The 18,074-nt window shown below is 39.2% G+C and overlaps 1 protein-coding gene across 1 annotated transcript; it reads left to right on the forward strand.

The window, feature by feature from the left end:
• The first annotated feature begins 14,334 nt into the window (after positions 1-14,334).
• LOC127132226 (uncharacterized) lies at positions 14,335-15,562 on the forward strand. Its single transcript, XM_051061138.1, has 2 exons — positions 14,335-14,954; positions 15,064-15,562. Exons 1-2 carry the CDS (start codon positions 14,465-14,467, stop codon positions 15,141-15,143), a joined length of 570 nt encoding a protein of 189 aa, XP_050917095.1. The 5' UTR covers positions 14,335-14,464; the 3' UTR covers positions 15,144-15,562.
• Positions 15,563-18,074: the final 2,512 nt, after the last annotated feature.

Raw genomic sequence — 18,074 nt, forward strand, 5'->3', positions numbered from 1 at the left:
CGTTTGTGCTCATGATGACTTGGCTAATCTCCGACAGAGATCGATTGAAAGCGTCTTGTTCAGAAGACAGAAAGTGCGGAAAGTCTTGAGGACATATGGGGCGTAACCGAGTTGGAACCCGATGAGATCATGGTTTCACGTTGCCATTAGGATAGATTTTTTCTTTTATGTGCAATCACCTCTTTCCAGGGTTTGCTTCCTGTATGTTGCTCAATTGTGAGCCATCTTTTATTCCAGTCAAATAAAGCGTGTGTTCGATCAAGTAAATTTTGTTTTTGTGTCATTACTGTTTTGATTACGAAGACATCTATTCATTTTGATAAGAATATTTGCCTTTTGAAACATAGAGGTCCCTTCTGATGCATGCTTGTAAGATTGAAATCTGGAAATCTTACTTGGAAGTCTGAGTGACCTAAGTGTTGAAATATCAGAACCCCTGGGGCATACATGGGGCATGTTTTTATCTGACGATCTCTGGTGCAGGTGCTGTTAGATATCTTCATTCACTTGCCAGTAGTAATATGAACCTTTTTGACAAGAGATCCCCTCAGAGTCCAACCAGGGGCAAAGGATAGTTGAACGGTGAAAAGACAGTGAAGGATTACGACGACGATCCTGGAAAGTTAATCAAGAAGACTCTTCAAAGTCTGATGATTGGAAAGTATGTATGAACCCCAAGAGTTCAACCTCCGTGAAGTACGAACGAGTTGGAAATACAAGATGATGGAGCAGAAAAGTCCAGAAGAGTCTGGGAGTTCTTAAAAGTGGAAAGTCGACACTATGGGTGGATGATGGATACCAGTGTTCGACGAGGCGACCAATATCCCTGTCAAACAAGCTGTATCTCCCCAGAGGATTAAAAGTGTGATCTCCCTGGCCGATTCAAGATCGTTGTCTCCTCAGCAAGCCTGAAGGTTATCACGTCCCCAGCCCAAGTCAGTATTGAAGCTATCAGAGTTATTTCCCCTACAGAGATACCTGTGGACAGTACCTCCTTTCCCCAACAGATCTAAGGATTGCTTCTCCCCAGCAGTCCTGTGATTGCAGATTTCCCCAGTTGAGAATCCCCACTGAGCGCCTGGCAGTTATTTTCCCCGGGAGCACCCCAGTGGAGTTTATCAGTAGACTGTTGGTGTGTTCCCCAACATTTGGTTTTGTGATGCTATCATCTCCAGTGTGGCCGTGAGTGCTTATCCCAAGCAGGTTTGTGGGAATTCATCTCCAGTATGATATGACGTGCTATCATCCTCGACAGAGTTGTTGCTCTTGCCACTACGGTTGTTCTCTCCGCTAGGATTGTTCTCCTCAGCAGAATGGCGTGGTTTTTCCTCAGCAAGTTCCCCGAGTGGAGCGGGTCTCATGAAATACATCTCCAGCAGTGATTCTCCTACATATGGATTGGTTGGGTCGTCCCTAGTGGAGTAGTACTTATTTCTCCAGCAGAGTTCATCCTATCAGTGGATTGGACGAGTTTCTGTAGTAGACTGATATCTACACCCCCAGCTGAGTTGATTCTACCTATGGATCGCGTGGGTTATCCCTAGCGGAGCAACAGACATTCTCCAAAGCAGGGTTTATCCTATCTGAAGATTGGTTGAGTCTTCCTCCCAGCGAAGTCGCTTTACCATTCCCTAGCACAGTTCCTGGAATTCCCCGGTGTTGTCTCTGAAGGAGACGTGTGTTTATGCATTCATCATTTAGATAAGCATAGCATATTGCATCATTAGTGCATAGCATTTCCATGATCATGGGGCATTGTGTAAAACAAGGAAAAACTCATGCATCAACATAGCAAGCATATCCATTAGCCCTAGGCCGTGGTGACCAGCCGAGGTTGGGTTGTTGGAAAGAGTGTAGCATCGCGCCATTGGATCGGCTTCAGAATCGGGTTCATCAGCATGGTTGAGAGGTTGGTGTTTTCCCAACAAGTGACTCCTCAGTCGAGTGGGTATCCCCAGCAATGTTACTCCCCAATTGTTGGCATCTTGCCAGCTTGGGTCTTTTCTCCTTAAGCAGATATGGGTGTGTCTGATCTCTCCATGTAGAGTCTACCCCTTAAGCAGAAAGTGTCAATCTTTTCCTGCCATTTCCCCACTGAGATACGTCCTCGTGGATGACGGTTGCTTCCGTTCCCTCCCAACACACATTGGGATGGGTTTTCCCTATTGAGTTCTTTCCTCATTAGGATGGGTCTTGATTCAGTCTGCCTTTTTGGATCGATCCTAAATTGGCTTCTTGTTGACTATCTCTTGTGCTGCCCTGGGGCATAAATGAATAGTCGCTCACTGACCGGCACTCATTCATTTCATCCTCAGCGGAATTTGTGGGCCTCTACCACCAAACCGGTAGTTGTAAGTCCTATCTTTGTGGTTTTCTACCTACTAGTTGGTAGTTGTAAAATCCCACTCTCATCCCCTTGATTGGAGTTAACCCTTTGTGCTCATCCTATCGATGACTGGTTACTTTTCCGTGGTTTTCTGCCTACTAACTGGTAGATGTAATTCCTTTTCTTTGCAGTTATCAATATCCGGTTTGTAATATTGACATTCTTTCCCCTCTGGATACTCGCCTTGATCAAGCAGTATTGTCCCCATTGGGTCTTCCCCTTCCTTTTGGATACTTGCTCCGAGTTAGCAGCTTTATCCCCTGTTGATTGGTCATCTTTTGCATACCTAGTCTGGTACCCAGATGCCTTTCTTTTCGGTCGAGTATTCATTTAACAACCTACAACCCGGTTATGGATAATCTTCCATGCGAGTGTATTATCTACGTTTTGACGGCTATAGATAATATGTACTTATGATTTCCCGGTATTCAGACCGAAGGAGTTTCCGACGATCAGGTCGATGTACTCATGGCACAAGGCCAATTTTCCGGTAATTCAGACCGAAGGAGTTTCCGACGATCAGGTCGATGTACTCATGGCACAAGGCCAATTTTCCGGTAATTCAGACCGAAGGAGTTTCCGACGATCAGGTCGATGTACTCATGGCACAAGGCCAATTTTCCGGTATTCAGACCGAAGGAGTTTCCGACGATCAGGTCGATGTACTCATGGCACAAGGCCAATTTTCCGATATTCAGACCGAAGGAGTTTCCGACGATCAGGTCGATGTACTCATGGCACAAGGCCAATTTTCCGGTATTCAGACCGAAGAAGTATTCTCCTCTCCGTTGGTGTCGATAAACGTCGAGTTTTTCCTGATCATCCGTTGATGATTTGGTTGTGTCCTCCTTCCCAAGTGAAGTATTCTCCTCTCTGTTGGTGTCGATAAACGTCGAGTTTTTCCCGATCATCCGTTGATGATTTGGTTGTGTCCTCCTTCCCAAGTAAAGTATCCTCCTCTCCGTTGGTGTCGATAAACGTCGAGTTTTTCCCGATCATCCGTTGATGATTTGGTTGTGTCCTCCTTCCCAAGTGAAGTATTCTCCTCTCCGTTGGTGTCGATAAACGTCGAGTTTTTCCCGATCATCCGATGATGATTTGGTTGTGTTCACTCTTCCCTAGTGAAGTATCCTCCTCTCCGTTGGTGTCGATAAACGTCGAGTTTTTCCCGATCATCCGTTGATGATTTGGTTGTGTCCTCTTCCCTAGTGAAGTATTTCTCCTCTCCGTTGGTGTCGATAAACGTCGAGTTTTTCCCAATCATCCGTTGATGATTTGGTTGTGTTCACTCTCCCCAGTAGAGTTTTCTCCTCTCCGTTGGTGTCGATAAACGTCGAGTTTTTCCCAATCATCCGTTGATGATTTGGTTGTGTTCACTCTCCCCAGTAGAGTTTCCTCCTCTCCGTTGGTGTCGATAAACGTCGAGTTTTTCCTATTCGTCCTATGACGTCTAGTTGTACCTGTCCCCACGTGGATTTACCTCTCCGTTGGTCTTGGTAAACGTTGAGTTTTTCCCATTTCGTCCGTTGACGTATGGTTGTATCCCTTCCATTCATTCATTAATGTTTGGTTACCTCTCCGTTGGTCTTGGTAAACGTTGAGTTTTTCCCATTTCGTCCGTTGACGTATGGTTGTATCCCTTCCATTCATTCATTAATGTTTGGTTACCTCTCCGTTGGTCTTGGTAAACGTTGAGTTTTTCCCATTTCGTCCGTTGACGTATGGTTGTATCCCTTCCATTCATTCATTAATGTTTGGTTACCTCTCCGTTGGTCTTGGTAAACGTTGAGTTTTTCCCATTTCGTCCGTTGACGTATGGTTGTATCCCTTCCATTCATTCATTAATGTTTGGTTACCTCTCCGTTGGTCTTGGTAAACGTTGAGTTTTTCCCATTTCGTCCGTTGACGTATGGTTGTATCCCTTCCGGTCATTCATTAATGTCTGGTTACCTCTCCGTTGGTCTTGGTAAACGTCGAGTTTTTCCTAGTTGTCCGTTGGCATCTAGTTGTGATTTCTTTTCCCATTCATCGTCATTGCGATGTCTGGATGTGGCTGTGCCCTTGAAAAAAAAAACAAAACAAAATACCCAGTAATAAATATCACACCCCAGTGGACGTTTCCATTGGTGGATCCCTGTATTGTGCAAATTCTTCGGTTCTTGGTATTCAATCCCTGTTTACCCTGAAAGTCTGACAGCCGTTGCTCTCATCCATTCGGGTTCCCAGCTGATTGAATAGGGGCAGCTGTAGCACCTCAAATTTGCACCTATCATTGTACATACATTTTCATATTAGGTCATAGCATATCATGATCCATTGCATAGCATTGCATTGCCTCTTTTGCCTCAAGTGCAAGCCAAGCAAGAAATTAGGTCAAACTGATCAGGAGATCAGTCAACCAATCAAGCAAGGGTGATTCTCATTGAACCAAGGCCTTGGGGTTTGTCCAACAAGTTCACATGGCTTGGAGGTCTATTTGAAGTATTTTGGTCAAGGGTTAAAGACTTGGAGATCATCAGTTCATACACAGACAGTCAAAAACCCTAAAAAAGTCAACTGTCAGTCAAAGCAGTGAATGGTGGTCATTCTTGTGGAATTTGGGCACCATGATCAATAATCAAGGGTTCATACAACTTGGGATATCATTTGAGGTCAAGTACTCAAGGAATTAGGGTTTGGAATTCATCAGTCAATGCATAATCAGTCAGAAACCCTAAAAGTCAACTGTTGGTCAATTGTCCATTTAATCAGTGATTGGATGATTGGAATTGGTTTGTGAGAGTTCATTCATGTCCAAATAGTCATCATACATCATGCCAAACACCATCATGGAAGAATTTGAAGCCAGATCAAAAATTTCCCAAAATAGAAACTGGGCCTGTAACTGAAACCTGCCATAAATGGAAAGTCTTGATCCTCAAACTTACATCTTGATACAAGCCTCAAATGAATTTTTGCCCAACATGAAAGTTGAAGATCTTGTTCTCCCATTTCCAAAAAGTCCTAGAACTCTCAATTCCCATGTGTGGTTGGCAAGTTATGATCGAATCGATTTCAGAAAATCTTGAACTCCAAAGGGCCATATCTCCCAAACCGTTTGGCCAATTTTGGTGGGGTTTTTTCCTACAAGTCACATTTGATCCCCTCTTTCCAAAAATATAAATTTCATGAGCCAAAACTTCACCAATCAAAATGGCATATTTTGACCTTTTTCATTTAAATGTAAGTTTGACCAAGAGTTGACTTTTTGATTTAAACATTTTTTCAACATTTGGCCAATTGGGAAAGCTCAGAAATGTCATTTAGAATGTGTTTGCAAAGTCAAAATATGCAGTACATAAGGCCATTGCTTGGTTGCTTGAATTGTAAGAAAGGTACAATTTCACCATACTTGTCTATGCTTCCACCATGCCTTGCCTTGTACCTTAGAAGAACAGCATTGTGCATCATTTTTTCTGTCATTTGTGAACCTAATTAGCAGCCTAACCCACAGCAAAACAAGGGGCCATACTAACTTGCCAAAAATTTGGAAAGTGAAGGTACTTTGCAACCATCCACCCATGCTTCCACAACAATACTTGTACTGTCTAACAGCAGACCTAGCAGCATGGTGAAGCACATTTTTCTGCCAGTTTTGATACACAAGGCTGCACAAGGCCACAGAAAAAAAACACTCTTCACTAATCCTCAAAAACCTCACCCTGCTGTGCATTTCAAGGGGACTGCCAAGAGAATTTCCAAGAGGAACAAACCTAGCCTTGCATTGCTTTGACCATCTATTCATCAAACCAAAATTGCAGCTACAAGCCAACACCCTGCAGCAAGAAAACCACTTGCATTCTTCCAACCTGTCAAAAAGAAAACTCAAGCAGAACAAAAACCTGCCTGGCAAAAACTCACAAAAATCCAAGAGCTGCATTCAGTTTGTTTTGGCATTTTCTGTCCAAGCACAATGAACAAAACCTGAGCCATTCTCTGTCATACCTAACAAACCACAAGACCACAAACCCTTTGCATTTTTTCTCTTCTAAAAAACCTGTCATAACACTGCAGCAGAAAGTGGTTTCACCTTGCCCTCACCTTGCATTTTCTGTCAAAACATAACAAACTAAAACCAATACAAGAGAACTTGACTGAGGCCTTGGTACAGACCATTGGCATTTTCTTAAAAAAACCTGCTAACTGCCCTAGCCTTGCCCTGCATTCCCATTTTCCTGTCCAACTCCAAACATTGCCTTGCCAACCATGACAGTTTGGTTCATCTCTATTTTTCATCATTTCCAAACTTTGCCAACATAACACAACCTGCTATTTGCATTTGAAAATTCTGCCAAAAACTCCACAGTTCCAACACACTGCATAACAACACTCATTCAAAACTGGCCCTGCTATTTGCATTCCAAGGATCCTGTCCAAAACTTCAAAACATAACCAACATGACATGACCAAATCTCCTTCATTCAAACTCACCTTCTTGCCTTGTCAATTTGGCTGTCATAACAAAAGAATAAAAACCAAGTCTTGTAACCCTACTATTTGCATCTCATTTTCTTCTGCCCAAAACCAGTAGCAGACCAACCAAAACTTGTGCTTACTTGCATTTTTACAAAGCATGCCCAAACCTCATTTTCCTGGTACCTGAACCACCTTTGACAGCCAAGAAACCAAAGGCTTCACTCAAATTAAAAAAAAGCATGCCCTTACCTTGCTGTGGCACTGAAAAAGAACTCTCTCTCAATTGGGAAGGATAGTAAAAATTCCACCAAAAGAGGAGAAACCTAGCAGCAAAGGGATTTCATTTTCCTGTCAAACAATGATGAACAAGTAGCAGCAAAAACCAAAAGTCCAACTGACCTTACTTGGCCTTTTCAAACTGGCTGTCTAAACTTCCAACAAAACTTGGCTTTTGCTTAACACCATATCTCCCCTCATTTTCTGTCATGGAGCAGCTAGCCAACAATCCAACATAACCAAACCCAACCTTGCCTTGCCTTGCACATGGTTCCTCACTATTTTGCTGCTATGAAAAACAGCAACAGCAGCCAACACATAACAAGGCATTGGATTTAACTCACTCACCAAAAAACCTCCTTCAAACTGGGCCTTGCCTTGTGTTTTAAAACCTAAGCCTTGCCTTACCTTGCCAGCCACCATCCAACTGCAGTAAAATCAATTGCCTACAGCAGCACTAAAACCCTGCATTTGACCCTTGGCCTTGGCATCTCCTTCACTTTGTCCAAACACAAGCAGCATACCACAAACAACCTTCACTTATTTTCCAACCAAAGCCCTTGCTCACTTGGCTATTTTTCTGTCCAAAACACAATGGTTTCAAACATCACATAGCAGACCAACAAAAGCCTCCCACCTTGCCATTTGCAATTTTTCTGTCCAAAGCAAAGGAACCAGACCCTGCAGCATCCAACAACCAACATACCCTGCAGAACCAACCTGCTTCAATCATTTTCCAAAAAAACTCACTCATTGGCATTCTTTTAAACTCAGTCAAGAACTCTCAATGAACAAAACCCTGGCCATTGCTTTTCACCATCTTTTCTGCATTTTCTAAACCTAGAGAAATATAGCAAAAAACCTCATTCTCATCTTCTTGCATTTTTGCTCGAAGGCCATTTCTGACCAAAAGCTCCAAAGGCCCTCGAATGCTTTTGCTTCCTCCAAGTTCTGACCATCATTTGTAGACTCTTTGAACCACCATTCATCATCTACACAGCCTTTCATTGTTCTGTTTTTCTCAAGAACCAATAATGGCAAAACATGAGCTGAGCATTTTCAAGCATGGTTGAGTTAAAAGGCTTCAAGCATTCGACATTGCCAAGCATAAGGGCCATCTGTTTCAGCACAACAGCACCAAACAATCACTGATTCACATGTTTCTTCAAATCCAAGTAAAATCTCGAATCCCTTATTTCTTTAAATGATGATATGTGTCTTGTAACTCTCACCATGCTCATTCCATTACAACTTGAATCATGCTAAATGATCAATCATGCTGTGAGAAATAGGGATTTCATTTTTATGCTTGAATGTGTTTTTTCATCGATTTGCTATAATGCTGTGGTTTTCATGAAAACGATGATTGGAATATGTATGTATGCTGTTAGTTAAGCATGATGGTGTGAGCAATTTCTGTTTATGAGAATGTTGAAAAATTCGATCTGCTGGAAGTGATGAATGCCCTGCTGTTTTGCTATCTTAATCTGTCCAGAAATCCACATTGATTCGTGTTCTGTTTGTTTGTGTTAGAATGCCACTTGAGTTTTAATGTCATGCTGTTGTTTGTTCTGCTTGTTTTGATTTTCATTGATGATTTTGAGCATGAAGATAAGTTTACCATGGCTGCTAAAACCCTAGGGTTTTGTTAAACCCAGAATTTGAGTTGATTGGCCCGTGCACTGTTCCATTGGCTGAGAGCCAATGAGAACATTTCCTTTGCCTTGCCCAAAACGCAGCACTCTGATAAGTGACTGCAGATATTACAAATTTGCCACTGCGTTGACCCTGTTGACCACTTATGCCATGCAATTTGTTCATGTTTGTTTCAATAATCACTCAACTTCAACAATTCATTTCTCATTCATTATTCATCCAAAAATCATGAGAATTTTTCCATCATCTTCACAAGAATGTCCTCTATTTTATTGTGATTTTTAATTAATTTTCCATTGGCTGGATTTTAATTGATATTATATTTCTTGACATGTATGCATAATTGATACCTTGTGCCATTCCTTTTGTGAAATTCTCATGATGTATCCAATGGCTCCCAAATTGTTTGTGCTTAAACTAGACACATTCATGGTGATTTTGGTGTAAAGTTTGCGAATTTATCATTTGTGGTTTGTGAGATATGATTTTTTGAATTAGGGTGTGACAATTTGTGTCACACCATTGATGTCCAATTTCATGATTTTCATTACCATGCTTCTTGACCTCCAAATGGATTGAAATTTTGCATGAACCTACTCTTGTATGTCTAGATTACATGTGAATTTTCTTGGATTTATTTGAACTATTTTCCATTTGTTTGAGATTTTTCCTCCCTGCCTAGTCAAATGTTGACTTTGTGTGACACATGTTCCCATTTCATTTGTGAAATTCTCATACTTTATTAGATGGACATGAAATTTTGCATGAGATAACTAGACATCCTCATCTTTGCCATGGTTTTGATCCCACTCATTTATCATACACCATCCTTGACTTATGATTTTTCTAAGTTGATGCATGTTTGGTTGGCTTCATTGAGCATGTTCAAAATTGCTTTGACTTTCTGATTTTCATTGACTGCCTTCCACTTGTCCAAATGGGATGAAATTTGACATGCTTACCATGCTAAGTGTTAGGTTTGATCATGATTTATTTGATGATTTTTGGAAAATGTTTAGATTGCTTTTGATGCAAGTCTTTCTGTTGACTTCTGTGAGCTTCTGTTTGCCATGCTTTGACCTAAATGGCTCATGAAATGATGATAGTAATTGATATGAATGTGAACCCAATTGGTTGTGTTTCTTGAATGTTTAAACTTGACTTTGATTGGATATCCTTTGCTGTTTTGACTTTCTCATTCACTTTTGACCCTAGGCTTGCCCTAGTGGTCCTGCTACTCACCTTTGAGTTCGTGATTTCAGGTTGACCATCAAATGGCCATTAAGACCAATTCTTTTGATTGAGCTTACTCAAGTATCATCGTCTAACCTATTTGTTTTGTAGGTGACTTGGCTCACATGCCCTAAGCCTTGTGCCTTGCACATCCTTGTGCCCCCTAATTGACTGTTGGTGCTTGTTTCTGTTTGTTTTGTTTGAAGTTGCATACTAACATCTGCTTGACTGTTTCAGGTGCTTTAGTTGCTTAGTTCCTTGTGAACTTTTTGCTTTGCTTTGCTTGTATAAGCAATTTGCATTGAGGTATGTCTCTTCTACTTCATGTAGTCTGGAAGACCTGGCCTGTTACTTGGCCAGGCAACTGTCTGAAGTCCTCCTTAAGAGGCAATGTTTGTGACTGTTTAACTTTGTCCTTGCATAGAGTCAAAGACCTCCTAAGTGAAGAGGCAATTGGTGGAAGGTAGGGATATGCAATCTATCCCCCACTATTCAGTGTGTCATCTGCTTTGCTCACACCACTGTGTTGATGCATTTCAGATACAAACCCAAGATCTTGTACAATTGTACAGTTGAGTCAGTTTTAAATGTGTAGAAGGGTTCCCACTTTCTGGACCCACACATTCTTGTCTTAAGCTCTCCCAGGCCAGGGATAAGAGCTGTGAAGTCTCATCTTCACTTCATCCTTTCATCTGCTTCACCTTAGCCCCTCAATGGCAAGGTTAAGAGCAACATTCACCCAGTTCCAGAGGTTTGTTTGTCGAAGTTGATATGACCCCTTGACTAAAACCTAACCCTTGTTTGAGCCACTTGTTTGTGTATAGCGTGTGCTATCTGTGCTTGTAGGATTGTTTGACTTGCTTCCTGTGCAAGATAGGATTGTTTGACTTGCTTCCTGTGCAAGATAGGATTGTTTGACTTGCTTCCTGTGCAAGTTAGGATTAGTTTAGACTTGCTTCCTGTGCAAGTTAGGTTTTACTTGGCTTGCTTCCTGTGCAAGTTAAGTGTGTGTGGCTCGCTTCCTGTGAGAGCCATGCTTAGGATAGGTTGGCCCTCGTGCCATTTAGCTAGAAACCTTAACTTAGGGTTGATTTGCATGATAACATCTAGGCTCGAGTCGTAGTCTCCCTAGTTGTGTCTCCCTCTGTTATCTGGTTAGGCTAGTCCTTTATCCCTGCGTAGGGGAACTACATCGCCCTGATCTTCATACCAGATGAAGTATGTAGGCAGGAGATTGAGCTGATCTCTCCGGGCGCCTTTTTTTTCTTTTTTGTGTGTGTTGTTTGACAGTTGCTAGGCTCGAGTGCCTGACTCCTTAGCATTTGCTGTCTGTCTGTTTGTGTGTGTTTGACAGTTATAGGCTCGAGTCCCCGACTCCTTATTAACTTGTTGTGTTGTTGTGTGCTTGGAAGCTGATGTAAGTCCATCGAGTGGCATTTGGGTTCCAGTGTGCGTGTGTTTGGTTCGGATGCTGATGTAAGCCCAGCTATTGGCATTCAGGCTCCATGTTTGCCTTCTTGTGTGTGTTTTGGTTCGGATGCTGATGTAAGTCCAGTGATTGGCATTCGGGCTCCACGTTTGCCTTTGTCTGTTTGTTTGTGCGCGTGTCAGCCGAGCTACGAATGCTCTGATTCTTCTCTCTTCCGAGAAGATACGTATGCATAGGATGCGACATCCTAGCGAGCATGTGTCGTTTCCCCAGTCCGAACTACTTCGACTCTGATGTCTATGTCTGACAGACTAAGTAGGCCCAGGATGCGACATCCTGCCGAGTCAGTTTCAGTCAGTTTCTTTTGTCTCTTTCAGCCAGTGTGTGTATGAGTTTGAGCAGTGTTTTAGCAACCAATATTCCTTCCTTTTGTGCGTGGATCCCGTAGAGTACTACGGATGCGTAGGGGTGCTAATACCTTCCCTTCGCATAACCGACTCCCGAACCCATACTCTTTGGTCGCGAGACCATGTTCTTTCCAGGTTTACTCTGAGCGTTTCCTTTCCCTCTTTTGGGATAAATAACGCACGGTGGCGGCTCTGTTGTTCTTTCTTTTCCCGCCGGTTTTTCGCGTGATGCGACAGAAGGCATGTGTGGTTGTGGAAAAAATAATGGATGCATGGAATCGTATAGTAAATTCTTCAACAAAAGAGTTATATGTCGATTTCGTTATGCGTTTCAGGAAAAAGTGCTAAAAGTATCCTGATTTGTTGAAATGTGTTAAAAGAAAAATTCTTGACCAGGTGAAGGGGAAACCTTGGAAATTCAACAACTAACCGAGTTGAGTCTGCCCATGCTACATTGAAGAATTGTTTGGGAAATAGTAAGGGATATTTGTGTTGAGATTGGGACTCCGTGAGCCAAATGATTCAAAACCAGTATAATAAGATACAAACATCATTTGGTCGGAGCATCACAGTTTTTGAACATATATTTAAAGAAAACAATCTTTATTCTCAGGTGATCGTCAACATATCTCGAGTGGGTTTGAATTATATTTTTCACAAGTCTAAACGAGCTAATAATGTAGGCTCTGAAGTCTTCTTATGCTTACGACTTGGGCTCTGCCACGTCATGACGACCGTCATCCATGCAGGGAGGGTGTCATATTAGTGCAAAAGTGTGTTTTCGTTGTTTCACCTAATTTCTTCGCGCCGATCACTCCTTCAACCTAAATACCTGAAATAGAGACCAAGTAGAAGCATAAAACTATAAAAAAAAGGAAAGAAAAATACTTAAATTTGCATGTGAATTAAGTCGGAAACGTGATACTTTTCCGCGTTATCATAAGGTAACGGTGAGTTAAGGGTATTACTAAAGGGATTAAAGCCCCAACAAAAAATATTTAAGGGTGATGTCATAAACGCCACAAGTGTATGACTAAAACAATAAAAACCCCATAATGCAAAGCACACACAGAGAGAAAGTGGAAAAACTATTAAAATGACTATAACCGTCCCACCCCTCCCCTCTTAGTAGCTAGCCACTCCCAAGGTCGTTGTGGATTTGCCACACATCAACCTTGGACTAGGTTTCACCTGAGAGGAAGGGGTACCGAACCATGTCCGAGCATGGCCCTAGAGACGTCCAATAAACTTCGAGCGAAAACCTCTTCAGTTGACGCAAAGTCCAAAACAATTAACTTGGGATCAAATGCATGCTACTTAAACATGTAAAAGCAATATCACAACATAAAGTTCATTGACCCACGCTTCCCAATGTAGGGTATTGCATTAAAAAAAGAGAAGATAAGACACAACTAATCCCTAAGTGAGACGATTGTTCCATCTTTAAGCATATGATACAAACGTACTTGCTCCCTCGAAATACACATAGGAGAGTGAAAATGCCCCATTTGTAATAAAGCATTCTTAAGGACTCTAAAATGACTATGAGATCGACTATGCATAATTCATTTAATTTTTGGGCTAATGAGTTATTTTCAAGGTGTAAGTTTTCAAGATTTTCCTAAACAACAGAAAGAGATGATATTGTTGATACAATGATTAAGGATCAGGTTTTAATGTTTAATACTTATGAATGATATTGTATACAATGACTAAGATTCTTTATACAATGACTAAGATTCTTTATACATATAGTTGAGAATTATGCATGTCATATCATGCCAAATGATTCTTTAGATAAAAAATTATGTGCTTTAGAAAAATGTCATATCACACATAGTATTGAAAAAAAGACTTATAAATAAAAGTCAATGTCAATTTTCTTTAAATGTTGGTATATATCTTCTAAATTATGTATTTGTTGAAGATGTCAATCTTCTATCACACCGGTACTATGTGTTTTAGGTTGAAGATGTTTATATATGATGACGAGTGATATGCATTTAACAAAATTTATATTTAGAATTTGATATAGATAAATTATACATGTAAATATTAGAATCTATTAAGATACTAATTTTATATGTATCTCCTTATTCTCAAGAAAATATAAATTAATTATATACTTTACTATATTTTTATATTTAATTACTTATTAAATAAGCTAGTTAACTTTCCATGAATCCCACAAATCTAATTACTAGTAACAATACATCGAATAAAGTTTAATAATCTTCCTTCCAAATATAGCATCACCTTCCAAATCAAGGTAACCACAACACATAATAGAAACAAACATATATTAGTAGTAAATAACCCACTTTAACTAAATTAATTAACGTAGAAGAAGGATTATGGTGGCATAATTAGTTACTAAATGAATGGTGGAAATATCAAACACAAAATTAACTAAATCCCTTATTATTGATTCCTATTTAATTAGCAATACCTATCCTACATTTTCCACTTTCACCTTTCTTTTTCTTCTTTCCTCCGCATTCTCATTCTTCCTCGGCGGCGAGGGGAGTTTCTTCTTCCCTTCCTTAACTTCCTCCGCCGTCACCATAACCACGACGAACAACCGTCAGAATTTATAATAGTTTTACAATTTTATTAAATACTATGAGTAGAGAGGAAATAGTGTTACAAGGTGGAGGATTAGTTTGCGAAAACGACTTTTCAGATCAAGAAGAGGTTTCACCGGAAATTTCCGATCAGAAACCGACATTTGCGTTGAAAAAAAGGAAACGTTTAATTAGGCAGCGATCTATGTGTGGTACTCCTGGTGACATGGCCTGGGAGAGAAGGAGGCGACAAAATCAACGAAGAAGGAATAGCGTTCACGATTGTAACGACGAAGATTTGCACGAGCTTAGAGGTTGTATTGAGTTAGGGTTTGGTTTCAATGAAGAAGATGGACAGAAGCTTTGTAATACGCTGCCAGCGCTTGATCTGTATTTTGCAGTTAATAGAAACCTGTCTCCGAGTCCGGTATCCTCCCCTACACCTATACATACGCCTTACCGTGTTTCCCAGAGCCTCGCATCTTCGACTATTGCCAGTCCTACCGGAAGTTTGATTGATTCTGATGCTTGGAAGATTTGTAATCCAGGTAATGCATTTTTATTAATCATATATATAAATTCATACATTTAATATGATATAGTTATTGATGTTATAAAATCATACATTTCATATTGAGTGTTATAATGTGGTTGTAGGGGATGATCCGGCTCTTATTAAAATCAAATTAAGGCACTGGGCTCAGGCGGTTGCTTGTTCAGTAATGCAATCTCATTGATGAATTCAAGTGTGTACATCTTATATATAGTTTGCTTTTTCTTTTGTACAGAGGGAGAGAAGTTCTCATTCTAATTTAAAAAGTTTTAAAAAATACCAAAAGATCTAAAAGGAAGAAAAAAAAGTGCTAATGTTAGAGGATTTTGGTTGAGGCTGAACAAACACTTTGGTTGGCTCCAATTTGTAAATAGGTTAGAAGGTTATGGTGTTATCAAATATTTCTCCATTTTCTTCTACCTTTTTCCTTCTTTATATGTATTTTTTTTTCAATTGGATGTGGAACTATCTCTCTAAGAAGCTACTTCATGAAAACAATTTTGATTTGAGCCTCATGGCAAATACTTCTTGTATATTGTAATAATAATAATTATAATAATAATGATAATATCAACATGTGATCACTTGAGCAAGGGATTTTAATTAGACTCCAATTGTATATGATTCCAATGTTTTATTTTTTGTTCTCATATAATCACAAATTTAATAAAAAGTATTTTATACAATGATATTATTTTTCTTAGAGCAAATTCAACTTTTACTAAAAAATAATTGTTTCTTTATGCAGGTAAATTGTTATGAGTTTAATTGAAATACATTGACAGTGTAAAGAGATTTTACACCATCAGTTAATCATAGCTGTCAGATATTAAAAGAAGTTTGACTTTATTTCAAAAATCTATAAAGTATATAAACGGATGATGGTGATGAATCGACCGTGTAAAACTTTTTACACTGACAGTGTATAGTAATTAATCTCAATTGTTATTTATGCCGGTACATAGTTTAGTTCTTAAGATTGATTGAGCAAAATATTAGCGGAGTAATTAATATAACTTCCCTTAATTGATAACTCTACTTACGCGCAAGTCTAAATCATATAGAATATGTTTATGAATTTCATTGTTTGTCCGGTCCATTATGACTATTAATTCATATTGAATGTTATTTTGCTCTAAAACAAGATGGCAATCATAGAGGATGAATTCTCAATTTCTTATAGTTGGTTTAAAGCTTCTGATGAGGTGGAGATGAACTGATCTATAAGGTTAACATTTCAATACTCAAATTAGTCAAAAAATGAGAAATTAAGTTTTAATGAGAAAGAATTTGAATTGTTGATAAATGGTGAGATATTCTCTTTAAATAATGAAATTGGTTATGGATAGAAAAGATGCAAGTCAACTAGTAGTTGCTTAGCGATAAGATAGCTTCAGCGATCAAAGATAGACAACACTTGAAGTCAAGCATCTGCTGAAGATAGCTTCAGCGATCAAAAATGCACAAGTTGATTGATCAAGCTATCCTCCCATATCAAGTTAAAGACAACTAAAGACATTTTTAGAGAAAAGTTCGCATCACCCGTGTCTACCTTTTGATTGTTCAGATCTTCAAAAAAAAGTATGAGCTGAGAGATGCTAGTTTCGCACTAAAGTTGCAGATTTAGGTATTTTCAACTTTTTGTTTCTTATTTGTAAGTTAGTTTACTTTGTGAATTTGTTGTTAACACTAGTATGTGAATCATTTTGAGACTCTCTTGTACCCTTATTTAATTATAGTGGATTTATTTCTTTGGGGAATGTGGTTTTACTCTCATATTGAAGGTTTTCCATGTTATAATATCAATGTTCTCTAGTGTTTGTATTTTTTCTATTTGATGTCATATATTTGTTGTTGATCCTCGAAGGTCCATACAAGATTTGAGAATTTTATATTTGTTGGGTATTGATTTATTATTGTGTGTTAATTTCCCATCAGAGTGGCATTAGAGCTCTTGGTTAAGAGTTATTTTACTTGTTTGAATAATGGAGTAAATATGAATATGAAGATGGTATTGTTGAATGATTATAATTACCATTTACGGAAGGGCGAGATGAAAGACTTACTATTTGTGAATAAATTGTATTTGCTAGTGTTTAGTTCCACAAAGCCTAATTTTGTGTCTGGTGAGGAATGAGAGTTTGAACATCTACAGGTATGTGGTTTTATTCGACATGGGAATGCAATTGTTCCTTAGAGGTGTCAAACACGCTCTAGATGTATGCTTTAATTTGATATATGTGCATATGATTTATGATTGTGGTTATGACAATCAATTTGGTTCTGAAAAATGGAAACTCAACAAATATAACTTGGTTGTGGCTAGAAGGAAGAATATTTCTAAAATGTATTGGACAAAATATTTGGTTGTTATGGAGAATGTGAATGCTATCAACATGGAAGCATCTTTGTGACACCGAAGACTTAATCATATTAGTGAAAAGGGGCTAAATGTTTTGGCCAAAAAGGATGTTCTTCCAAAATTATAGAATGCAGATTTGGAGAGGTGTTCTCATTGCATGGGTGGTAAACATACAAGAGTAACTTTCAAGATACATCATCCCTCAAGGAAGTCAAAGTTGCTTCAATTGGTACATTAAAGATAAAATTCTTTAGTGGTGGACTTTATTTTGTTACCTTTATTGATGAATGTTCCAGGAAACTATGGTTTTATGCCTTGAAGACAAAATACTAAGTGTTAGAGAATTTCAAAGAATTGCATGCTTTGGTTGAGAGACAGACAAGAGAGAAGTTGAAATGTGTTCGTTCTGACAATGGTGGTGAGTGTTGTGGACCATTTGACGCCTATTACAAGCATCATGGTATTGCACATGAAAATAATCATCCTAAAACTCCTCAATTGAATGGTTTAGCAGAAATGATGAATCGAATGCTAATTGAGAGAGTAAGGTGTATGCTCTCTGAAGCTAAGTTTCTCAATCATAATAGGGGTGAGGCACTTTACACGATGGTGCATGTTCTTAATCTTACTACTATTGTTGCTTTGAACAGATAGGTCCCAAATAAAATATGGTTTAGAAAGAATGTCAAGTATGATAATTTGAGAGTCTTTGGTTGTAAGGCTTTTATGTATATTCAAAAGTATGAAAGATCC

This window comes from Lathyrus oleraceus, chromosome 3 (assembly GCF_024323335.1).
Source record: "Lathyrus oleraceus cultivar Zhongwan6 chromosome 3, CAAS_Psat_ZW6_1.0, whole genome shotgun sequence".
In the NCBI taxonomy this organism is placed as follows: Eukaryota; Viridiplantae; Streptophyta; class Magnoliopsida; order Fabales; family Fabaceae; genus Lathyrus; species Lathyrus oleraceus.

Coding starts and splice junctions, on each gene's coding strand:
- LOC127132226 (XM_051061138.1), top strand. CDS start 14,465: ATGAGTAGAGAGGAAATAGTGTTACAAGGTGGAGGATTAGTTTGCGAA. Junction 14,955..15,063: donor TTGGAAGATTTGTAATCCAG/GTAATGCATTTT, acceptor ATGTGGTTGTAG/GGGATGATCCGGCTCTTATT.